We start from the raw sequence: 24,836 nt of genomic DNA on the forward strand, positions 1-24,836 counted from the left end.
ATACAGGATGTAGCTCTTCTATCCGTGGGGAATGTTTTGTTAGTTAATAAATCTGATGCATTTTTACTTGCTCAGGCCTCTTTCACACTTCAGTTGTTTGGCGTCAGTCTAAAACCGCCAGTTTCCTGAAATAACGGATCCGTCTTTTTTTTTGGCGGATCCGTTATTTTCCCATAGACTTGCATTGGCGACGGATTGTGACGGATGGTCGTCCGTTCCAACCGTCATGCGACGGATGCGTTGAAATTTGGCAGACGTCTAGACATAGACGGACATTGAAACGTTTTTTGTCAACTCCGAAATGAAGGTTCGCGGCGGATCCGTCGCGTCCGTCATTCCATAGAATGGCCGCCTATGGGCGACGGATCCGTCGCGACCGTCATTTCGGCGGATCCGTCGCCCCAATCCGCTTTTTCAATTGCGCATGCTCCAAAAAGTAGATACTTTTCCCAGACAACCCCCAAGTAATGGATCCGTCAAAAAACCGGATCCGTTGGAACCGTTTTCTCAACAATTGTGACGGATCCGTCACTATGTTGGAGCAGACTGACGCCAAACAACTGAAGTGTGAAAGAAGCCTCATGTGATAAATTCAACATGTTGCAGATTGTTCTTGTAAACAGTCAACAAGTTTGTAGAGAGACATCCTCGCTGTTTCAGAGAAAACCTTTATCAATAATCTGCCTCAAATAATTGAAACATTCAAAACATTTGAGTTTCTGCTCCAATGAAGCCTCCACGTCCACAAAGCTTTACAGTGATCAGAAATACTGGAAATCAAAACCAAGTGTTGATGAATGGAAAGTGCAGGCGAGCTGCGGCTGATGGATCTGTCCATTTTAGGCTGACGATAAAGGTGCAGTTTTCCGACCAGAGTGATTTGGTGGCCAGCTCTATGCACCTGTACTATGCGATCTGTGCCTCCGGCTGAATAAAGGGTTTGGGACTTTGGCATGAATCGTGGAGATCCTTCTGCTGCGGTGATCTGAGGTATATACAGTATTTCTGTTTTGTTTTTGTAATAGAATCAATGAGAAGGTATGAAGGAGGGTTAGTGGATTTTCTGCATTTAGTAGTTGTTCCTGATTTCATTGATTCAGGGTTTGAAGTTGTGAAAATTTTGTACCTAATGTAAAATTATTCACAAAAATGAAGTAAAAATGTAATAATTCCGCAGATGGCAAAATAAGAAGGTGACTACATAATTATCAATGTATCGATTTCTGTTGGTCGCTGACGGCTAATCCTACCGCTTTGGATTTTTTCTTCTATATTTTGTTATGACCTTTTCTGCACAAAATAACCTTCCTCTCTTATTTTCTCGTCGTGCATAAATCACACAAGATCCTTGTGAAATCCATAGTATTTTCAGCCTCGGGCTTCGCTGATCAGCTTAATGCAGCACAACCAAAATGAATGAAACACGGACACGATTAGCAGATAATCTGTGTAATGAAGACATTAAATGAGATCTGTCTCAACATTCCCTGATTGTGTCTATTATTTGGAAACATGATGGTCAAGGTTTGCATGGTGCAGTCAGATCAGACCCATGATGCTTTGCTGACGTTTTTGATCGTCAATATTATTCTATTGAGATGGCGGAAATTGGTGACTTCTTTTTTTTTTTTTAAATGTCGTCTATATAAGCATCCATGTAAGTGAATAAAATACTCAGACATGTAAAGGGCTACTATAACAACCAGAAAGTGGTTTTGTTAATTTTTTGTTTTGTACCATAAATTTTCTTTAATTTTTGCATAGACAGAATATTTATTGCAGTTTTCATAGTAGACACTAGATGTCGACACAACGTTCTGTGTTCCTGAATTGTAAATAGCAGTTTCTCATTTTACAGCCTGCTGTGAAACTGGTGTCACTGCATTATTACCTTTCATCTGCTCATTACTTAATTTTACCTTTGGTTATCTGTAAAGGTTTTTCAGAATTTTTACATGGTTTTGATGTGATATGTTCACCAATCCCAAAATTCAAAGGTCCCGCTTCATACTCTTATACTAGTCTCTGATGATGCCTTGGCCTGGATATTTTGGCTGTAAAAGTTGCAAAGCTGAAGGCCTGATATTTAGAAACTTTTTTCTTAACAAAAAGACCTGAAAGAAATCCTTGACTATTTCAAGTTGCAAACTGTACATTAATGTTACCGATATCAACGATCTGTTAATTGAAAGCCTATCTCCGGGCTCTCAACGCGTTTCCATCTCTTAACTAACACATCACATCCACACACAATAAATAACATTGCGGATTGTTTCAAAACAAAAGATAACGTTGTCTTGACAGATTGGGAATTCTCTCTTCTCTCGTTCCTTTATCTCTTCGCATTCAGAGAGCAATGTTTCATTATTGATGTAAAGAAGCTTTTGCCAGAGTAATGATTAATTTTAATGTTCAGCCTTTTTTTCACGTTGAATAATTGATGGCTTGAACGATCACAGTTTCATTAGGACAAGCTCTGATTTTTGTTTTCTGCTTTTTGTTGCCTTCTCTGATCGTTCGTGGTTTGTACAGTTCAGACTGTGATTACAGACGAAACTTTGGAAGGCACAAAGGCAACTACACTTGGGGTCCTCAGACCTTCTCACATGTAACCTGGCTTTAGGGAAAGTTACAATGAGTCAAGGGTATATACATAAAATAGTGGACTCCATTGAAAAACCATAATGGAACTTTACTCTTAGAATGGCCCCTTGATTGGTCCATTCCCTCCTTTTAGCCATGTATTTAGTGGAAGTCACAATACCTCCCCATTCTCCAAATATTGGAGCCAATATGTAGATCAAATCAAGCCAGACATGTCACTGGAAGTAAGGATTACCATCTTCGACTTCGCTACTTTGGACACATCATACGAAGAGAACAATCACTGGAGAAGGACATAATGGAGGGAAGGAACAAGGAGAAGAGGAAGACCAGAATCCCAATGACTTGATCCGAAATAACTGCGGAGAAGATCCTGGTGAACCTATCTAGGCTTGCACAATCTTCCTACAACTTGTTCATCCATCAAGTCTCCATGGCTTGAGACTGAACCAAAGGCATTTAAAAAGAAATAACCCAAGAAATAACTTACGAATGTCATCTACATTTTTTCTCTTTAGGCACATGATAGATGGAGTTCCCACCATCTCATTGGCGGGCAAAGACAGAACAAGGCCCCTGTGCAAGAAGAGTATGTAGGTCCTTGCAGTCCAATAGTTCATCATAATGCACCCCTCTATGTGCTGCTTTGGAGGTAGAAGTGGCCATATTTCTTCTTAGGCCCCTGTCCGATTGCACCCTATGCCACATAGAGTTGGAGTGGTTAGTGTTTTGGGACATAGCTAATGATTAAGGGTTGGAGAATAATTGGTGTTGACGTCGGTTGTTTGGCACAGGTTAAAGCTAAAGGATGGTGCCCAAGTAGGATCCTATCTAGTGATGAGTGAATATACTCGTTACTCGAGATTTCCCGAACACGCTCTGGTGTCCTCTGAGTATTTTTTAGTGCTCGGAGATTTAGTTTTTATTGCCGCAGCTGAATGATTTACATCTGTTAGCCAGCATAAGTACATGTGGGGATTCCCTAGCAACCAGGCAACCCCCACATGTACTGATGCTGGGTAACAGATGTAAATCATTCAGCTGCGGCAATAAAAACTAAATTTCTGAGCACTAAAAAATACTTGGAGGATACTCGACCGTGCTCGGGAAATCTCGAGTAACGAGTATATTCGCTCATCACTAATCCTATCCCATATGAATCTTGGAGAAAACTTGACACTCAGGTAAATGTTGTAAGAAGTTAATTTTATTGTGTGCGGGCAATCCAAGAATAAAGACAACGTTTCGGTCATATAATGACCTTCATCAGTCGGACAGATTGCAGTGTGCGCAAGGATACAGGTAATAATGAACACTCTGGATAAGCGGTATGTGCTGTCTCGCTGATGAAGGTCATTATATGACTGAAACTTCTTCTTTATTTTTGTATTCCTTGCAAACAGTAAAATTATATTCTTACAACATTTACGTGAGTGCCAAGTGTTTTCCAAAAGCTAAAGGATAAGACCGTTTTCACAAATCCAACATTCACAATCCAAGTGCGGACTATAATGTGCAAAACGCCACAGGGTTTCTAGACTTGAACGCAACCCAAAATCCAACATCCTCCATCCAATATTTATGGTTTGAATATGGACTGGCTATCTAATCCCTTATTAAAACTCAACAGTCCTCATTTACAGTATGCTTATGAGGCTGCTGATTAAGAGACCGACCGCCAGTCCATCCTCAGACCATTAATATTGGAAAGGTGATGGCGGACTTGGGGTCAGCTTGGTTATAGATGGGCATAGATGAAAGCTGAAGTGTTGAACATCAAATAGATGGAAAGAGTAGCCGGGAGCAGTAGCTAGGTGAGAAGACAATTTTTTGGGAAATGGAGACTCTTGAAGGATTGGTACCAACTGGTTAGAGGATAAACTGCTGTTGTTGAGTATGGATAATGATATATGGGTTAGTTAAAGTTTTTCAAAAGAGTTGTTAAGCATTGATGACTGGAAAAAAATGTTAGCTTGACACAAGTGTTAGCTGAATAAGCCCAAGTGTTTCATTGAGTGAATAGTTAAAAAGAGGTGACTGATGAAAGGTTGAGGGCTAAATCCAACCATATTTAAGAAGCGGTGATATCACGGTTTTACGCAACGTCTGATTCCCCACACTCCTGCACTGATTAGAAGCAGTGGACCATCATATTAAACAGTGCAGGCTTCTAGGACTTTCCAGTGTTAATGGTCTCAGCTGTTCAGTGTTGTCCACTCCCCTCTATACATGCTTGCCTCTAGCTATCACAGATGTCAGAGTTTAGTTTCTTGCTACCTGGTTCTGGAGCAGGAGGAGTTGGTGTTTGGAGTGTTTATGTAAAGACTGTTACTTGGTTATTCGGCTGTGTGCATTTCCTCATCCTCTCCTGTTTTTTTTTTCCCTTCCTTCTCTCGCCGGTGTTCCACTAAGTTGTTTGTGAATGCAAATTTGTGTGATAGGTATTTTCCTTTATCCCTGTACGTATTACCTTGTTAGTCTGGTTTGTGTATTTTCATACACTGCTAATATCCACTTCCCTGGGTGGGAGAGGGAACAGATTAAGGGCAGATTTAGGAGCTCAGCAAGGTACATGGCCCCGGCTTCTTCACCATTAGAAGTATACCGAGGACAGGGATAGCTAGGGCGTCCCTAGCACTAGGGACTGTGAATGAGCCCCTGGATATCCGGCAACAGACTATTGACAGATGACTGCTAAAGGGATGGTAGCCATCTTGTTATAATTTCCTATTGGACACCACGCTGTAGAGTTGGAGGAAAACTGAATAAAGACAGTAGATGGATAAAGTTGATGGTAGAAGAGTTTGAAACTAAGTGGTTAAAGAGACTGATTGGCCACAGGTGAGCACTGATACCACAGGGGGTTGTTAGTTGATTATCAAACAGTGACTCGAAGGCTGTAACTGGCTAGAGTAAGTTTTGGACACTGGGGTCAGCCCTTAGGTTGGCAGCTACGTGGTCAAACATCGCCGCTTATAGAAGTTAATTACTCTTTAAGGAGAAGCCTTGTCCTGTTCTTTGTTCCTTGTGATCTCTCTCCCAGCTCCTGTGACACTTGAGTAAAGACAAGCCATAATGAAGTGCTGCCAGCTTTTGACACATTGATCACCGACTGAATGTAGGAGGCTGATGGATGATGCCGCTGAAAAGTTTCTTTGTTCCAGGTGAATTTGACGAATGCGCATCTGAGTAATGTTAAGTGAAGACGTGTACTGACTGCTCCAGATCAATGCTCCTCACATACTCTGTCTAGATACGTCCCTCCTCCACAGCTACCCATTGATGGTGGGTAGAGAGAAGTAGGGCAGGCGCTGTCTGTCAGCATCTAAGACTGTAACAGACACAAGGCAGCAGAGGAGCGTAGATCAGCTCCATTTATCTCGTGCTGGAATGTTGGTAACATTTCTGTTTATCAGTCTTCTGAAAAAGCTAGATGATGTCACTCAGGGGTGATGCCATTCCACTTTCCCATACCCCTGAACGGTAATGAGAGCAGGAGATGTACAGTAGTATTTCAAAATGGTAATAAAGAGTTTAAAAAAAACAGCCTAAAGCTTAAATGCCAACTCTTCCAGGAAACTTCAAGTAGCTAATATAAAAAGGGAAGACTTTTTGGATTTCTGGAGGAGTCAGCAAAATATTTTTACACATTGGCTGTATTATAGAAGTTATATTCTTGTACAAAGGAGCAGTATTATAGTTTATAGTCTTGTACATAGGGGGCAGTATTATAGTAGTTATATTCTTGTACATAGGGGGCAGTATTATAGTAGTTATATTCTTGTACAAAGGAGCAGTATTATAGTACTTATATTCTTGTACATAGGGGGCAGTATTATAGTAGTTATATTCTTGTACATAGGAGCAGTATTATAGTAGTTATATTCTTGTACAAAGGAGCAGTATTATAGTAGTTATATTCTTGTACATTAGGGGCAGTATTATAGTTTATAGTCTTGTACATAGGGGCAGTATTATAGTAGGTATATTCTTGTACATAGGGGCAGTATTATAGTAGTTAAATTCTTGTTCATAGGGGCAGTATTATAGTAGTTATATTCTTGTACATAGGAGCAGCATTATAGTAGTTATATTCTTGTGCATAGGGGCAGTATTATAGTAGTTATATTCTTGTACATAGGGGGCAGTATTATAGTAGTTATATTCTTGTACATAGGGGCAGTATTATAGTAGTTATATTCTTGCACATAGGAACAGTATTATAGTAGTTATATTCTTGTACATAGGGGCAGTATTATAGTAGTTATATTCTTATACATAGAGGCAGTATTATAGTAGTTATATTCTTGTACATAGGGGCAGTATTATAGTAGTTGTATAGAATTTTTCATTTCTATCTGCTCTGAAATCTACCTCTGCTATGCTTGGACTTATAGTTTTTCCCCAAGAGAAAAGCCTGGTTTCTTTCTACGTTTAACGTTTTATTCTGATTTGCCTATGTCATCTACAGAGATAAGATGACTTTGCCCGTCTCTTAATGACCCTGCCAGGGGGACTTGTGTCAATGTTTTCATATGTGCAGAAGCCTTAAATATTGTAACCATCTTCAACTTTACAGCCAATAATGAATGATAATGTGAGTCATGTTGGCTGTTATCTGGTGCTGGCGGGCTCTGGCACACACGGGACATTTTGCCGGCTTGGTGATTGATTGCAGAGATGGCCGCGTCAGGTGTGAATGTGTTTGGATCAGTCATTTTCAGAGTAATTCAGATAGCAGCGGGGAGCAGTAAACCTTGGCCAATGTAAAGTCAAACTGCGAAAAGAAAGATTTTAAATTAAAAATTGATCTGACGAGTGACCTCATAACAAATTTTCCCATAATCATCGCTAAGAAAAGAGCAGAAAATACGGAAAGGGCCACATCTGAATAAATGTAATAATAGCCAATGATGATGTCTGCGGCAAACGCCTTATAAATTAAGGATTTTTCTATCAGCATCTTTTAAGACGGTGAATCTTGATCTGTTTTCTTAATGCCTCTGAGATTTCGTATGACATTTAGAGGGAAAACTCAATTTCTGCAGAATATATTCACAGCCCTCTTTGTATCACTTTTCTTTTCTTCTCTTGTTTTATATTCCATTCTGGAAGAATATTCAGATCAACTGATTTTCAAGAATTGCAAAAAATGGCTACTTTCTTCCAGAAACAGCACCACACCGATTTACTGGCTGTGAGTGGTATTCTAACTTGACCATGTTTGCTTTAATGGAGCTAAAGTGCAATATCACATATGGGGGCTGAAAATGGGTTTGCCACCCTCATACATAAATGAGACTGTTAGATGGTAATTGGTAAATGTGTGCAATGTGATATGGTATGCTATGCATTAATGCATGGTAGATAAAGTGACGCGCTGCATGTGTGCTGCAAAGGATTGGTAATGTGTGAATTAATCTATTTTATCTGAGCGATCCAGGTTTTGTGGGAGCCTCGGGTCTAACATGCTCAGACTAGCAAGAGTAGTGTGTAAAGTGATGGATTCAAAACATAGAGTTAACAAATTGAGCTGTTGTTCAAAATGTTGAGTCATGGGGAGTATGGAGTTATATACGTGTAAATGCTCATACTCACAATCCAGAGAACTGGGTTATTCTGTTTTACTTTCTAGAAGGGAGCAAACACATGCAGACTAGCAGCAAACACATGCAGACTAGCATCAAGTCAAATGCTGAAGAGAAGAAACGCCCAGCAGTAGATTTTTGCAACATAGAATGATTGCAAGTAAGGTTTGAGTAGTACTTGTTACTAATTGGTTTGCCACCCCAAGGGACTAGTTTAGAAAAAAAAGAGGAGCATATAAGAAGCTACCGCCTAAACTTCAGTTATTGTAGTATGTTCCATGTAGGAATGATTGGTACACCTGCATGAGAGATGAAAATACAGAGAGGTTGAGCACTGTCACCAAAAAAGGGAGCATAGCGGCTTATTTCTTTGAAGACAAAAATAAGCCACAGCAGAAGGGAGAGAATATGGGCTTATTCCTGACAGTGAGGTTTGCCACACAATTAGCATCTGAATGTGGAATTGACACACACATGAGATGGCCACAGACAAGTGCTTGCATGTTAGAAACTGTGACAAGGTAACGGAGTAGATAGTAAGATTGTGTAAATTGTCTGATGATCGAATGCAGGGCATTGCTGAAAACAGATGGGACTATGAAAAAAGAGACAATGACTGAGTGAAGGAAGTGCTGCTGAAGTGCTTGCAAGAGCACTGCTGCACATATACGGAAAGCTGTCACAAGTGTGAGATCGCTGCTTCATACGGCCTTCTACCCTGTTCAAGGCTCTTACCTTTTAAAGCGACTATATAACTATTGAGCTTGTTGTCTCCCAGTAAACATTTACGCATACTGGCTTCCTGTGCTTTAGGGTAGATGATATTCGGCTTGGTTGTGAGTGGAAGAGAAATCAATTCATTGTTCAAAGTTAGTATAAGATCAATAACAGAAGGGATTAGTGAAGTGACTCAACATTTCTGCTGATTGAGAGGGAGCATACATTCTCTTGGCGTGTCTGTTTTAGTAAATGTTATTGTATATACTTGCAGTATCCTATGAGAGAACCATTCTGGAGGAGCTTTACCTTGTGCTTTCTCTCTCTTGTCACCATCTCCCTAGTCGATACGGTGTGCTCCTATACATTTTGACATTTTCTAGTATCTTCTGTCAGACTGTACATGAACACCACATCTATTACACACCTGTCCTGGGTATCCTGGGTTCTGCTTCCTTCACCTCGGTCTGCTGCCCTCTGTTGTACTCCATGTTCGGTTTTTTGGTTGCCTGGCGTGGCTCAGTGACGTAATCTCCCTAATCCTACTTAAGGCCCCGATAAGTGGACACACCTGTGTTTTAGGACTTAATTTCTAGACTAGCCATTGGTGTACACCAACTTCTTTGTGCACCGTGCTTTAACTTGCTTCCATTCCTTCTGGGTTTCACTGCATCCGTCCTGCTGGCCCTGAGATTCTTGAGTGTGCCAATTCCTCTCTTACTACATGCTTTCCTGCTTGCCACACCAACACCCAGGGTCTGTGTGCCCACCTGGACCTGAGGCTTAGAGGATCCACCTCACCAGGAGAGCCTAACCCACCATCCATTTGATAGTGAGAACTGGGCAGGGTTGTCCCTGGTTCCCTCTCATCATTTCTTAGGTGGTCCACCAATCTCATAAGGAATGCCCTCTCAGAGGCCAAGAAATGACTTTTTGTGCACATCTGTGTGACCCTCACCCCTACCTTCTGTCATGTTGATCAGTGTAACTATCAATAGTTTTCCCCTCTGGTTAGCATTTGAAGGGGCAGCCCACATGGTGAAGGTACTACCTGCACTAATAACATCGATCTTTACAAAAGTATCTCCATATCCCATGCTGCTATTTCGGAGTAGTCGTCCATGTGTTCTATGAGACCCGCATCTGCTTTCCGAAAAGGAAAAAATGATTTTCACAAATTTACTTTGATGTAAAGTAGCAGACAAGAACTAAAATGGGTTTAAATATGTGACAAGAAGAAAACTATTGATTTACTTGTGTATTAGAAGTCTGTGGGGAGTGATAATGGACTGAACCACCGGCTGCAAAGTAAATAGTTATTTTCCACTCTGTAAATTGGTTGCCCTCATGGGATGTAAAACACGGTATATTACAATCTTGGTGCTTGTTAGAGAACATGTGAAAATGTATTTTTCAGATTTCGGTCTTAGTTGCCTACAAAGTAGCACTGGGGGGCTCATGGCTGACGTCTGCGTCACCGTCCTGCTAGCTCATACTGTACAGTAAGCATGTACGGTATCCATCCGCCATGGTAGACCCTCACTTGTAGACATTTTTTCCCCTCTACAGACACTGAAGGCATAGCACTGATATGTTGGGGGTGTCTGGTTTCTACCTGTACGTGTAGATTGGATGTTCTTATCATCTTCTCTTTGGTTTCCTCCAGTTTATGCAAAAACATTTTGTTAATTTACTATTGAGTCGGTCCCAATATGTCTGAAAAAATAGACATTTTTTGTAAATTCCGAGAGCTGATCATTGCGCAGGAAATTAAACAAAATAGTGGGGTTTCCACCTAAATAATTAGTGCCTGCCGGGGCAGCGAGTCCGGTATCTGCTTATTTTCCAACTCTACAGAGAAAAACGAACAAATTCAGAGAGGAGGAGAACTTTAACGCCACCTACTGGAAGTAGCAGTCCTAAAAGTCATTATCGACCCTTTATCGAGCCTTGCCACATGACTTTGGAAAATAGCCATACCAGATCCTCTATTTGTAGACACGTGTTTTGGGGTGTTGTCAGTGCAAAGCCAGAGATCTAATGTGTAGTGTATGATAACCTCTCCTTGTGGAGATTGACATGACTTCTAGGCCATGCAATGCTCCTCTAGGAAATTAAATATGCAAGTTACCTTTTCAAAGAGGAAGGAAATCTCTGTTACAGTCAAATCAGATCTCCTGCTTTGCACTGTGGAGGGGCATGCCGCCTGAAACATGTGACTGCAAATACAGTATCTGGTTTTGCGTTTATCCTAAGTCATGTGGCAAGGCTTGTTTAAGGATTGATATTGACTTTTAGGATTGCTACTTACAGTAGGTGGGACTAGAGTTCTAGTCCTCTTTCTCTGTAAAGAGACAATCTGCATATTTAATTTCCCAGAGGAGCATTGCATGGCCTATAAGTCTCCTCTCGCTCCACAAAGAGATGTTGCCATGCACTGCATGACATACCTAATTGCAAATACTGCCTTTGAAGGGAACCTGATATAAGATTCATACTGACAGTAGCACAGACAGCAAGAATTGAAGACTGGACTGTGTATGTTCTCTTTTTACTTTGAAAGCCCATCCAGGGACCAGGCAGGAAAAATGGTGCTCATTTTGTCATATAGGTAGTAATTCCATAGATCTATATACAGTATATATTTTCCTTCTTCGATATTGCAGTGTATTAGGCGTATCAATATAAAACTGCCAGTTGTATTTTATTAATTGAAATCCTTAGTATTTGGATGAGTCCAGTGGGCAGTGCTGCTCGGGTGAATGACAGTCTTCCCTGTATAATATAGCACAAACTCGGCAGCACTCAACGTAATCAGATAGGTGATTTAATGGTATCGACACATAGTAACAAACATTTCAGTCCTAGATCCGGACCTTCATCAGTCACAGTGTATTGATATGAGAGCGGGTGGACCCACTAAGCTGTTGGTATAAAATAGTCACACTTGTATGTCAGACCGCATGGACTAGCGGTGGATTCCACGTCTCACACAGGCTCGGTGCACACGTGTCCCGACATCTTCAGGTTTATCGTTCCTTCGGGCTATACTGCCCCATTACAGACAGCGTCCACATACAAGTGTGACTCTATTTTATACCAACAACTTAGTGGGTCCACCCGCTCTCATACACTGTGACTGATGAAGCTCCGGATCTAGGACCGAAACGTTTGTTACTATGCGTGGATACCATTAAATCACCTATCTGATTACGTTGAGTGCCGAGTTTTTGTTACATTCTACGGTGTGGGAACCTACTCTGGCACCTCCTTTCGGCTGTGCACATGTTTACCCTTCTACACTAGTCTTCCCTGTATGACTGTGCAGGCAGAGATAACCGTAAATCACCAGTAGGACCGTCCACTGGACTCGTGTGAGTAGGGCTGCCCACCGGACTGGTGTGAGTAGGGCTGCCTTCTGATAACACCTGTATATACAGTAGATAATACAGGATCCACCATTCACAATAGGTGATGTCACAGCTCACCTCCTCCTCCTGTACAATGACTGGTAACACCTGTATATACAGTAGATAATACAGGATCCACCATTCACAATAGGTGATGTCACAGCTCACCTCCTCCTCCTGTACAATGACTGATAACACCTCTATGTACAGTAGATAATACAGGATCCACCATACACAATAGGTGATGTCACAGCTCACCTCCTCCTCCTGTACAATGACTGATAACACCTCTATATACAGTAGATAATACAGGATCCACCATTCACAATAGGTGGTCACAGCTCACCTCCTCCTCCTCCTGTACAATGACTGATAATATCTCTATATACAGTAGATAATACAGGATCCACCATTCACAATAGATGATGTCACAGCTCACCTCCTCCTCCTGTATAATGACTGATAACACCTCTATATACAGTAGATAATACAGGATCCACCATTCACAATAGATGATGTCACAGCTCACCTCCTCCTCCTGTATAATGACTGATAACACCTCTATATACAGTAGATAACACAGGATCCACCATTCACAATAGGTGATGTCACAGCTCACCTCCTCCTCCTCCTGTACAATGTCCGATAACACCTCTATATACAGAACACAAAGGATCCACCATTCAGAATAGGTGATGTCACAGCTCACCTCCTCCTCCTCCTGTACAATGACTGATAACACCTCTATATACAGTAGATAATACAGGATCCACCATTCACAATAGGCGATGTCACAGCTCTCCTCCTCCTGTATAATGACTGATAACACCTCTATACACAGTAGATACAGGATCCACCATTCACAATAGGTGGTCACAGCTCACCTCCTCCTCCTCCTGTACAATGACTGATAATATCTCTATATACAGTAGATAACACAGGATCCACCATTCACAATAGGTGGTCACAGCTCACCTCCTCCTGTGCAATGACTGATATCCCCTCTATACACAGTAGATAACACAGGATAAGCCATTCTCAATATGCGATGTCAGAGGCTAGCTGCACCTTTCCCGTCGCAATTATTTTTTCACACAATTATTAGACGCTTTAATACAAAACATAAATGAATTCTCATTGCTGCTAATGTACATGTGCGATTCCTGAAATAACAGGAAGTTAGAGATTAAAGCCCCAGTGGCCGGTGTGAGAATTGCAAGACTTCTATATTTTTATTTTTGTTTTAATAAACATTGAGATATAGAGGAAAAAACATTGCCAAAAATATACCGTAAGTATTTAACACAAATAGTACATTTTCTGATGACCGCTTCCCTTTAATGTGACAGGGAATGAGCGGATTATAAATCCAATAAAGCACTATATCTCCGACAGTCTCATAAAGAATGATTGGAGTGACGTTGCGCATACTCAACCTCTGGAACAAAATAGAGCAAAGTGTATGCATGAGAAATGGGATCACCACAACAGTTTAAAATTTATACAAAAAACATCTTTATTTTAGGAAACAAACACAACAACATAAAAACATTTAAAAACCCCAAAATATGACCTGGGGTAAGGGGTCCATATAGATACCAGATAAATGCTATAATATTGCACACAACATTAAACAGCCTATGCACATTAATGTACAGATAACCAAACCACTATTCCCAGCATATGGGCGTTATATAATGCAGTATGATATTACACATCAAGTTATACACTCTTAAATAGAAGTTAACACTCCATACCATACCCCATGTATGAGGAACTAACAAGGAAAATGGTGAATGGAATACAAAATATACCAGACACCAAGCAGATCCCTAGACCCTGCTGTGCACTGACCTAAGGGTACTGTCACACAGTACCATTTTGATCGCTACGACGGTACGATTCGTGACGTTCTAGCGATATCGTTACGATATCGCAGTGTCTGACACGCAGCAGCGATCAGGGATCCTGCTGAGAATCGTACGTCGTAGCAGATCGTGTGGAACTTTCTTTCGTCGCTTGATCACCCGCTGACATCGCTGGATCGTTGTGTGTGACAGCGATCCAGCGATGTGTTCGCTTGTAACCAGGGTAAACATCGGGTAACTAAGCGCAGGGCCGCGCTTAGTAACCCGATGTTTACCGTGGTTACCAGCGTAAACGTAAAAAAACAAACAGTACATACTTACATTCCGGTGTCTGTCCTCCGGCGTCTCAGCTTCTCTCCACTGTGTGAGCGTCTGCCAGCCGGAAAGCGAGCACAGCGGTGACGTCTGACGTCACCGCTCTGCTTTCCGGCTATGGCGCTTACACAGTGGAGAGAAGCAGAACGCCGGGGACAGACACCGGAATGTGAGTATGTACTGTTTGTTTTTTTTACGTTTACGCTGGTAACCACGGTAAACATCGGGTTATTAAGCGCGGCCCTGCGCTTAGTTACCCGATGTTTACCCTAATTACCGGGGACTTCGGCATCGCTCCAGCGCCGTGATTGCAACGTGTGACCGCAGTCTACGACGCTGGAGCGATAATCATACGATCGCTGCGACGTCACGGATCGTGCCGTCGTAGCGATTAAAATGGTACTGTGTGACAGTACCCTAAGTCTTACCCTACCTAGCAGGCAGGCTGTACAAGGTTCCCGGGGTGCTGGGTTTAGTGGATTTCAATCAGGCTGTTCTGTTTGCTGAGACCCACGCGTATCGACGCCTGCGGCGTCTTCCTCAAGGTCAATAATAATAATAATAATAATGTGTAATATCATACTGCATTATATAACGCCCATATGCTGGGAATAGTGGTTTGGTTATCTGTACATTAATGTGCATAGGCTGTTTAATGTGTGCAATATTATAGCATTTATCTGGTATCTATATGGACCCTTTACCCCAGGTCATATTTTGGGGTTTTTAAATGTTTTTATGTTGTTGTGTTTGTTTCCTAAAATAAAGATGTTTTTTGTATAAATTTTAAACTGTTGTGGTGATCCCATTTCTCATGCATACACTTTGCTGTATTTTGTTCCATTGTTGTTTGGTATGCAGTTGGTGATCCCCTTAAATGGTAAATATTTGTAGATGGTGCCTGCTCAGCAGTGTTGTTTAAATGCATACTCAACCTCTGCTACAACAGGAGGAGGCTGGCCGGAGTCCTGTTCTCGGGATTGCTGGAGATACCAACATCTGGGGAGCGATTCTCAATCCTATGGATAGGGGATAACTTCAGAAGTTGTCACATACCCTTTAAGTGTTGAAACATGTGGATGTTAATTGGCAAAGCTAAAAAATAAAATGCAAGGGAGTTTCTGCCTTTGGCAAATACTTCTCTGCTACTAACATCTTCCATGTCAGCTTCTTGTGTACGATTAGCTTTACTGTATGGCCGGGGTCACACTTGCGAGTGTAATGCAAGAAACTCGCACGGGTCTCTCACATCAATACCTGGCACTGCCGCCAGCACTCGGGAACGGAGTGTGCGGCTGCATAGAAATACATGCAGCTGAATGCTCCGCTCCCGAGTGCTGGCGGCAGTGCCAGGTACTGATGCGAGAGACTAGCGTGAGTTTCTCGTATCACACTCGCAAGTGTTACCCCGGCCTATCAGTTCTGAACAGTGACTCCAGCTAAGCTGCATTGTCTGTTGGAGAATAAGGGGGTCTGAAAAGCTGTTCCTATATAATGAGACTCTCGAGCTGCTGCTTCATCCCTCTCCTGTGCTTTATACTCCGTCCCTCTCCTGTGCTTTATACTCCACCCCTCTCCCGTGCTTTATACTCCTTCCCTCTCCCGTGCTTTATACTCCGTCCCTCTCCCGTGCTTTATACTCCTTCCCTCTCCCGTGCTTTATACTCCGTCCCTCTCCCGTGCTTTATACTCCGTCCCTCTCCCGTGCTTTATACTCCATCCCTCTCCCGTGCTTTATACTCCATCCCTCTCCCGTGCTTTATACTCCTTCCCTCTCCCGTGCTTTATACTCCGTCCCTCTCCCGTGCTTTATACTCCTTCCCTCTCCCGTGCTTTATACTCCTTCCCTCTCCCGTGCTTTATACTCCGTCCCTCTCCCGTGCTTTATACTCCGTCCCTCTCCCGTGCTTTATACTCCGTCCCTCTCCCGTGCTTTATACTCCGTCCCTCTCCCGTGCTTTATACTCCTTCCCTCTCCCGTGCTTTATACTCCTTCCCTCTCCCGTGCTTTATACTCCTTCCCTCTCCCGTGCTTTATACTCCTTCCCTCTCCCGTGCTTTATACTCAGTCCCTCTCCCGTGCTTTATACTCCTTCCCTCTCCCGTGCTTTATACTCCTTCCCTCTCCCGTGCTTTATACTCCTTCCCTCTCCCGTGCTTTATACTCCTTCCCGCTCCCGTGCTTTATACTCCGTCCCTCTCCCGTGCTTTATACTCCGTCCCTCTCCCGTGCTTTATACTCCGTCCCTCTCCCGTGCTTTATACTCCTTCCCTGTCCCGTGCTTTATACTCCTTCCCTCTCACGTGCTTTATACTCCGTCCCTCTCCCGTGCTTTATACTCCGTCCCTCTCCCGTGCTTTATACTCCGTCCCTCTCCCGTGCTTTATACTCCGTCCCTCTCCCGTGCTTTATACTCCGTCCCTCTCCCGTGCTTTATACTCCTTCCCTCTCCCGTGCTTTATACTCCGTCCCTCTCCCGTGCTTTATACTCCTTCCCTGTCCCGTGCTTTATACTCCTTCCCTCTCACGTGCTTTATACTCCGTCCCTCTCCCGTGCTTTATACTCCGTCCCTCTCCCGTGCTTTATACTCCGTCCCTCTCCCGTGCTTTATACTCCGTCCCTCTCCCGTGCTTTATACTCCGTCCCTCTCCCGTGCTTTATACTCCTTCCCTCTCCCGTGCTTTATACTCCGTCCCTCTCCCGTGCTTTATACTCCGTCCCTCTCCCGTGCTTTATACTCCGTCCCTCTCCCGTGCTTTATACTCCTTCCCTCTCCCGTGCTTTATACTCTGTCCCTCTCCCGTGCTTTATACTCCGTCCCTCTCCCGTGCTTTATACTCCTTCCCTCTCACGTGCTTTATACTCCTTCCCTCTCCCGTGCTTTATACTCCGTCCCTCTCCCGTGCTTTATACTCCGTCCCTCTCCCGTGCTTTATACTCCGTCCCTCTCCCGTGCTTTATACTCCTTCCCTGTCCCGTGCTTTATACTCCTTCCCTCTCCCGTGCTTTATACTCCTTCCCTCTCCCGTGCTTTATACTCCTTCCCTCTCCCGTGCTTTATACTCCTTCCCTCTCCCGTGCTTTATACTCCTTCCCTCTCCCGTGCTTTATACTCCTTCCCTCTCCCGTGCTTTATACTCCGTCCCTCTCCCGTGCTTTATACTCCTTCCCTCTCCTGGTCTTTATACTCCTTCCCTCTTCCGTGCTTTAGACTCCATCCCTCTTCTGTGCTTTATACTCCGTCCCTCTCCTATGCTTTATACTCTGTCCCTATTTCGTGCTTTATACTCCGTCCCTCTTCCGTGATTTTTACTCCATCCCTCTTCAATCCTTCATTCTCCATCTCTCTCCCATGCTTTATGCTTTATCCCTCTCCTGTGCTTTTTACTCCATCCCTCTCATCCTTTATACTCAATCCCTCTCCCGTGCTTTTTTCTCCATCCCTCTCTCATAATTTATACTCTATCCCACTCTTGTGCTTTATGCTGCATCCCTCTCCCGTGCTTTTTACTCCATCCCTCGCTCATAATTTATACTCTATCCCACTCATGTGCTTTATACTCCATCCCTGATGGAACGGTGTTTTTATTAGTTGTAAAATTCAGTAGTAGAGACTGATTATCTTCATTTGTTTTTATGATTTCAATTTGTGTTGTATAGTTTCACATGGGCAATATAGGAGCAGATTAGTGATGGGCGAATGTTCTTTGTCTTATCTGAGCATGCTCGGGTGCTAACAGAGTGTCTTTGGCATGATCAAAAAATATGTTCGAGTCCGCGGCTGTTCGACAACTGCAACACGTGGAGGGATGTCACAGATTTCGCAGGGACTCAAAACTAATTTCCCGACCACACCGAAGACACTGTTAGCACCCGGGCATGCTCAGATAACACCTTCTCCCAGCACTTTCCCAATCACTAATGGTCATCATAAGGCTGCAAGACCCTTCAATCCTTGAAGTTCTACTGACGATCAGTGCAAATAATGCAGATCATCATAAAACACAATTTTTGTAGTGAACCCTGGTGACAAAAGTTCAGTTCAGCAGCGCAATGAGTGATCCACCTTGTACCTTTCAAGTTATCCCCCAAGAACCCTCAATTGTATTCCCTTCCTTTGAGGTCCATGCTGTCAGACTCTACGTCCCCTTCTCCATGCGAGTGGCGGTGGTGTATCGTCCTCCCGGCCCCTCTCATCAGTTCCTGGATCACTTTGCCACCTGGCTTCCACACTTTCTCTCCTGTGACAACCCCACCTTTATCATGGGTGATTTCAACATCCCCATTGCTTCTCCCCTCTCCTTCTCACCTTTTATCTCTATCCTCTTTCGGCCTCTCGCAGCATACTAACTCTCCAACGCATGAAGATGGAAACTCCCTTGACTTGGTCTTCTCCCGGCTTTGCTCAGTGGACAATTTCACAAACTCCCCTCTCCCGCTCTCTGACCACAACCTTCTTTCATTCTCTATCAAGAATTGCCATCCTGCCCAGGTCACCCCCACTTTCCACACTTATAGAAACATACAGGCCATTAACACCCAGAAACTTATGAAGAACTTGCAGTCCTCATTGGCCCCAATCTCCTCCATCTCATGTCCTGATTCTGCTCTGAAGCATTACAATGAAACCCTGCAAAGTGCCCTGGATGAAGCTGCACCTCCTATACATAGAACAACTCAGCACAGACGGCGACAACCGTGGCACACGCTGCAAACACTTTTTCTGCAGCGGTGCTCCAGGTGCGCCGAACGTCTGTGGAGAAAATCTAATCTACCCGAAGATTTCATCCATTATAAGTTCATGCTAAAAACATACAACTCTGCCCTTCACCTCTCCAAACAAACCTATTTCAACACCCTCATCACCTCACTGTCAAATAACCCTAAACGTCTCTTTGACACTTTCCAGTCCCTACTCAACCCAAGAGAGCAGGCCCCAACCACGGATCTTCGCGCTGACGATCTGGCCAATTACTTCAAAGAAAAAATTGACCACATTCGACAGGAAATCATCTCCCAATCTCTTCATACCATGCACTGTCCTCCCTGCATCTAGTTCACTCTCTGACTTTGAACCAGTTACAGAAGAAGAAGTAATCAGGCTCCTTGCATCTTCTCACCCCACCAGTGACCCGATTCCGTCACATCTCCTCCAGTCCCTTTCCCCGGCTGTCACCTGTAACCTAACAAAAATATTCAAGCTTTCTCTCACTTCCGGTATTTTTCCCTCCTCATTTAAGCATGCCATCATACATCCATTACTTAAAAAACCATCCCTCGACCAAAACTGTGCCGCTAATTATAGACCTGTCTCTAATCTTCCCTTCATCTCCAAACTCCTCGAACGCCTGGTCCACTCCCGTCTTACCCGCTATCTCTCAGATAACTCTCTTCTCGACCCTCTTCAATCTGGCTTCCGCTCTTTACACTCTACTGAAACTGCCCTCACTAAAGTCTCTAATGACCTACTAACAGCTAAATCTAATGGTCAATACTCCATGCTAATTCTCTTGGATCTCTCTGCAGCATTCGATACTGTGGATCATCAGCTCCTCCTCACTATGCTCCGCTCCATCGGCCTCAAGGACACCGTTCTCTCCTGGTTCTCCTCCTATCTCTCTGACCGATCCTTCACTGTATCTTTTGCTGGTTCCTCCTCCTCTCACCTTCCCCTTAGGGTATGTGCACACGTTCAGGATTTCTTGCAGAAATTTCCTGAAGAAAACCGGAAATTTTCTGCAAGAAATCCGCATTTTTTTTTTTGCGTTTTTTTTGCGTTTTTTTAGCATTCTGCAAGCGTAATTAGCTTGCAGAATGCTAAAGTTTTCCAAGCGATCTGTAGCATCGCTTGGAAAACTGACTGACAGGTTGGTCACACTTGTCAAACATAGCGTTTGACAAGTGTGACCAACTTTTTACTATAGATGCAGCTTATGCAGCATCTATAGTAAAAGATAGAATGTTTAAAAATAATAAAAAAAATAAAAAAATGGTTATACTCACCCAGACATCTCCTCACCGGCGTCCGTTCCTCTTCCTATAGCTGGTCTGTGCGCACAGGACCTTCCGTGACGTCACGGTCACGTGAGCGGTCACATGACCGCTCACGACCAATCACAGGACAGTGACGTCATCGGCAGGTCTTTCGCCGCACACCAGCTACAGGAACCGAACGGCAGCGTGCAGTGGAGGTGGGAAGACATCGAGGGTGAGTATAGGACTGTTTTTTATTTTAATTCTTATTTTTTGACCACTTATATGGTGCCCAGTGCGTGGAGGAGAGTCTCCTCTCCTCCACCCTGGGTACCAACCGCACATAATCTGCTTACTTCCCGCATGGTGTGCACAGCCCCGTGCGGGAAGTAAGCAGATCAATGGACCCCTAGGTGTGCGGAATCCCCTGCAATTCCGCATTTTAATGAACATGTTGCTTTTTTTTCCGCGATGCGATTTTTTCGCGGAAAAAAAGGCTACATTTGCACAAAAAATGCGGAATACACTTAAAATAATAGGAGGCATATGTAAGCGTTTTTTTCGCGTTTTTATCACGTTTTTATAGCGAAAAAGCGCGAAAAAAACGCGAAAAATACTGAACGTGTGCACATGGCCTTACTGTTGGGGTTCCTCAAGGATCAGTCCTAGGCCCCCTCCTCTTCTCTTTGTATACTGCCCCTATTGGACAAACAATCAGTAGATTTGGTTTCCAGTACCATCTCTATGCTGACGACACCCAATTATACACCTCTTCTCCTGTTATCATGTTGACCTTTTTAGAAAACACCAGTGATTGTCTTACCGCTGTCTCTAACATCATGTCCTCCCTCTATCTGAAACTGAACCTGTCAAAAACTGAACTCCTCGTGTTCTCTCCCTCTACTAACCTACCTTTGCCTGACATTGCCATCTCCGTGTGCGATTCCACCATTACTCCAAAGCAACATGCCCGCTGCCTTAGGGTCATCCTTGACTCCGAGCTTTCATTCACCACCCACATCCGATCACTGGCTCGCTCTTCTTATCTGCATCTCAAAAACATTTCTAGAATTCGCCCTTTTCTTACTTTCGACTCTGCAAAAAGTCTTACTGTTTCACTTATTCATTCTCGTCTGGACTATTGTAACTCTCTACTAATCGGCCTCCCTCTTACCAAACTCTCCCTGCTCCAATCTGTCCTGAATGCTGCAGCCAGGATCATATTCCTCATCAACCGTTACACCGATGCCTCTACCTTGTGCCAGTCATTACACTGGCTACCCATCCACTCCAGAATCCAGTACAAAACTACTACCCTCATCCACAAAGCACTCCATGGCTCAGCACCACCCTACATCTCCTCTCTGGTCTCAGTCTACCACCCTACCCGTGCCCTCCGCTCCGCTAATGACCTCAGGTTAGCATCCTCAATAATCAGAACCTCCCACTCCCGTCTCCAAGACTTTACACGTGCTGCGCCGATTCTTTGGAATGCACTACCTAGGTTAATACGATTAATCCCCACGGTTTTAAGCGTGCCCTAAAAACTCATTTGTTCAGATTGGCCTACCGCCTCAACGCATTAACCTAACTATCCCTGTGTGGCCTATTAAAAAAAAAAAAAAAATAATAAAAATAATCAGGTTCCTCGCATCATGTTCTCATACACTTTATGCAGTTAATAGCCTCTGTGTCTGTACTGCTACATACTTAGGCAGTTAACTGGTTCATGCAGCTTTACATGAACACCCGAGCCTTACACTATGGCTGGTCCAAATAACTAAAGCAATTGTTACCATCCACCTCTCGTGTCTCCCCTTTTCCTCATAGATTGTAAGCTTGCGAGCAGGGCCCTCATTCCTCCTGGTATCTATTTTGAACTGTGATTTCTGTTATGCTGTAATGTCTATTGTCTGTACAAGTCCCCTCTATAATTTGTAAAGCGCTGCGGAATATGTTGGCGCTATATAAATAAAAATTATTATTATTATTATCCACGTCTTATTGCTCTAATACTTTTAAAATGTGGCTGTTTGAAACCAGCTTTACTTTCTGGCATGTTGCAATAGGAAAAATCTTTTTTTCTTTTTTTATTAATATGAACAAGTGATTATCTGAAATTGCTCCAAAATCATATTTACCTCTCCAATCCTTGACTTTTTCGTTGAATTCCGATCACTTGTTTGTCAAGTGATTGAAGGATAAAAAAAATTAGCTGTTGGAAAGAAGCCCCACATGTGGCCCCCTTCCCCCTAATTCTTTTTAAAAACAAACATATTAGTCTTTTTATATTTTTTTATTTATTACATTCTTTATTCAATTCCTGTGTCGTGTTAGTGTAAACTTTTATGTAAAATATATCTTACATATACAAGATAAATTCAGAGCGGTTATGATGTAATTCTTTAAAAAACAGCATTACCGCCTGGACCAAAACATGTTTAAAAAAAAAAAAAAATCAAATTAATTCACCCAATGCTTACTTGAAATAATAACATAAAAGATTCCTGTTGCCATTTTTAACAAATCACTTGCGTGGTGAAAAAAGGTTAATAACAATCATGTAACAAAAAAAAGAAAAGTTTCCATTGTAATTTCCAGGCAGCAATATTGATTTAAAGATTTTTTTTCTCCATTTTTCTGTAGATGATTTCTTATTTTATTATCTGTAGTATTTGTCATTCGGAAAATAATCGCTATGTGAAAATATTTTTGTACATATCGGTATTTTTTTTTTTTTTCTCATCCAACAAAGTGGCACAACACAGCTCCATAGCCTTCCTCCTTTCACCAATCCATTGACCTCGGAGTACTCCTCAAAATTGATGAAAGTAATCGTAGTTCGAAAAGATTGTTGTTTTTTTGGGGTTTTTTTTTTACGGTTTTCAAGATGGGCTCTTGTTTACACAGTTGGGGGGTCATTGTAATATTCCATCCAGGGTAACAAAGGAAGGCAATCTTCTTCACATCTTGTGGTAGAGGTCCAGTTAGCAGATCTAAATCCTCTAAAAATTTTGCAAAGTTTTTATTTTTGCTTTTTTGAGTTTGTTTTTACATTATTTGAGACACTGGATGACGAGATAAGCTATTAAATAAAGAAGCTATGCCATTAGACTGCACATATATACAGATTTCCATAAATACAACCAGGCAGGGACCTCAAACAAAATCCAGGAGCAATGAGTTGACGTTCATGGAGGCAAGATCTTCCACCACTCATGGTAATGGTGGAAGAAGTAGAAGAAGAAGAAAGACACCAAATTTTACAAGAGACCAATTTTTAAAGGTGTTTTCTGATTGGACAACCAAAAAGCTTGTGACTCACAACATTGAGATCATTAACTGCTGGAGTTTTTGAGCGAGAATCCTTGTGACGACAGTAGCCTGGGGCCGCCCCGGGCGACGGTGATAAGAATGAAGTCACTGCCAAAGGTTTTTTTCCTCTTGGTGGTGACTTTTGGTAATTTGTCTGTATAAAACATTGAGTCATCGTATTGATGGGAACTGCATCCTATTGTTTCTAAATTTTCGTTCTCTTGTACGAGAGTCTCGTGTTTAGAACTTTTAGTTATTGTGAAGACATTCTAGATCCACCGAGCAGCAGACACTTCCATTCTGTAGAATAAGAGAGATAGAAAAGAAGATAGTTTAGGAAAATCTCAAAAAATATGGCTACCTCCCAACTTTTTCCAGAACACCACCTCTCTCTATAATTTTTAGTGGTCATTTTGAAGCTTGAGAGGTTTGGGGCACAAAAGTGACCAATTAATGTAATTGTAATTCTTCTCGTTCAAGAACCACTTTTGAAATAAAAATTTAGGAAATGTATGGAGAGGCTGGAACTAGGGATGAGCGGATGGAGATCGCGGCGGCCATTTTCCTGAAGCCTAGTTCGCATCTCGGCTTCAGGAAAATGGCCGCCGCGATCTCCATCTGCGCACACGCGCCATCCCGCGGCCATTTTCCTGAAGCCCCGGGAAGCCGAGCACAACCATCTGCGCACGCGCGGCCTCAGGAAGATGGCCGCGCCCACCGATAAACCGCTGAATAGCGCAGATCGCGCTCTTTTCCTTCAGCTACGCAGTGGATTCGCCAGTTGGGCATGCGCACACCACTACGCCACCAATGGAAAGATGAGCAAGATCTGGGGGAGAAACAGCTATGTCACCACGCCCATATGACCAGACCAGCGTGAGTGACAGCCCAAAACAGCGACTTTACAAAGGTATTCCGGCAGCATAGGTGGGGAATAAAGGCACAAAAAATACACTAATGTAAAGCACAGCTCTGCCCCTATTTAACGCTATTTTTATCTCATCTTGAAAAAAACGGGGTGACAGGTTCCCTTTAAGACCGTGG

The 24,836-nt window shown here is 42.9% G+C and overlaps 1 protein-coding gene and 1 long non-coding RNA gene across 5 annotated transcripts in view; one reads left to right on the forward strand and one right to left on the reverse strand.

Annotated features, from left to right (window-relative positions):
* LOC143806546 (uncharacterized) overlaps positions 1-24,836 on the forward strand; it is a 119,891-nt gene that overhangs the window by 79,226 nt on the left and 15,829 nt on the right. The window lies entirely within an intron of this gene.
* The window catches only part of NELL1 (neural EGFL like 1), a 988,017-nt gene continuing 985,939 nt past the window's right edge, over positions 22,759-24,836 (reverse strand). For all 4 annotated transcript variants that reach the window (XM_077287196.1, XM_077287197.1, XM_077287195.1 and 1 more), the window contains one exon: positions 22,759-24,092. In XM_077287196.1, the coding sequence (XP_077143311.1) occupies positions 24,042-24,092 (51 nt within the window). In that variant the 3' untranslated portion in view covers positions 22,759-24,041. The remainder of the gene's footprint in view (positions 24,093-24,836) is intronic.

Source organism: Ranitomeya variabilis, chromosome 2, assembly GCF_051348905.1.
Source record: "Ranitomeya variabilis isolate aRanVar5 chromosome 2, aRanVar5.hap1, whole genome shotgun sequence".
NCBI lineage: Eukaryota > Metazoa > Chordata > Amphibia > Anura > Dendrobatidae > Ranitomeya > Ranitomeya variabilis.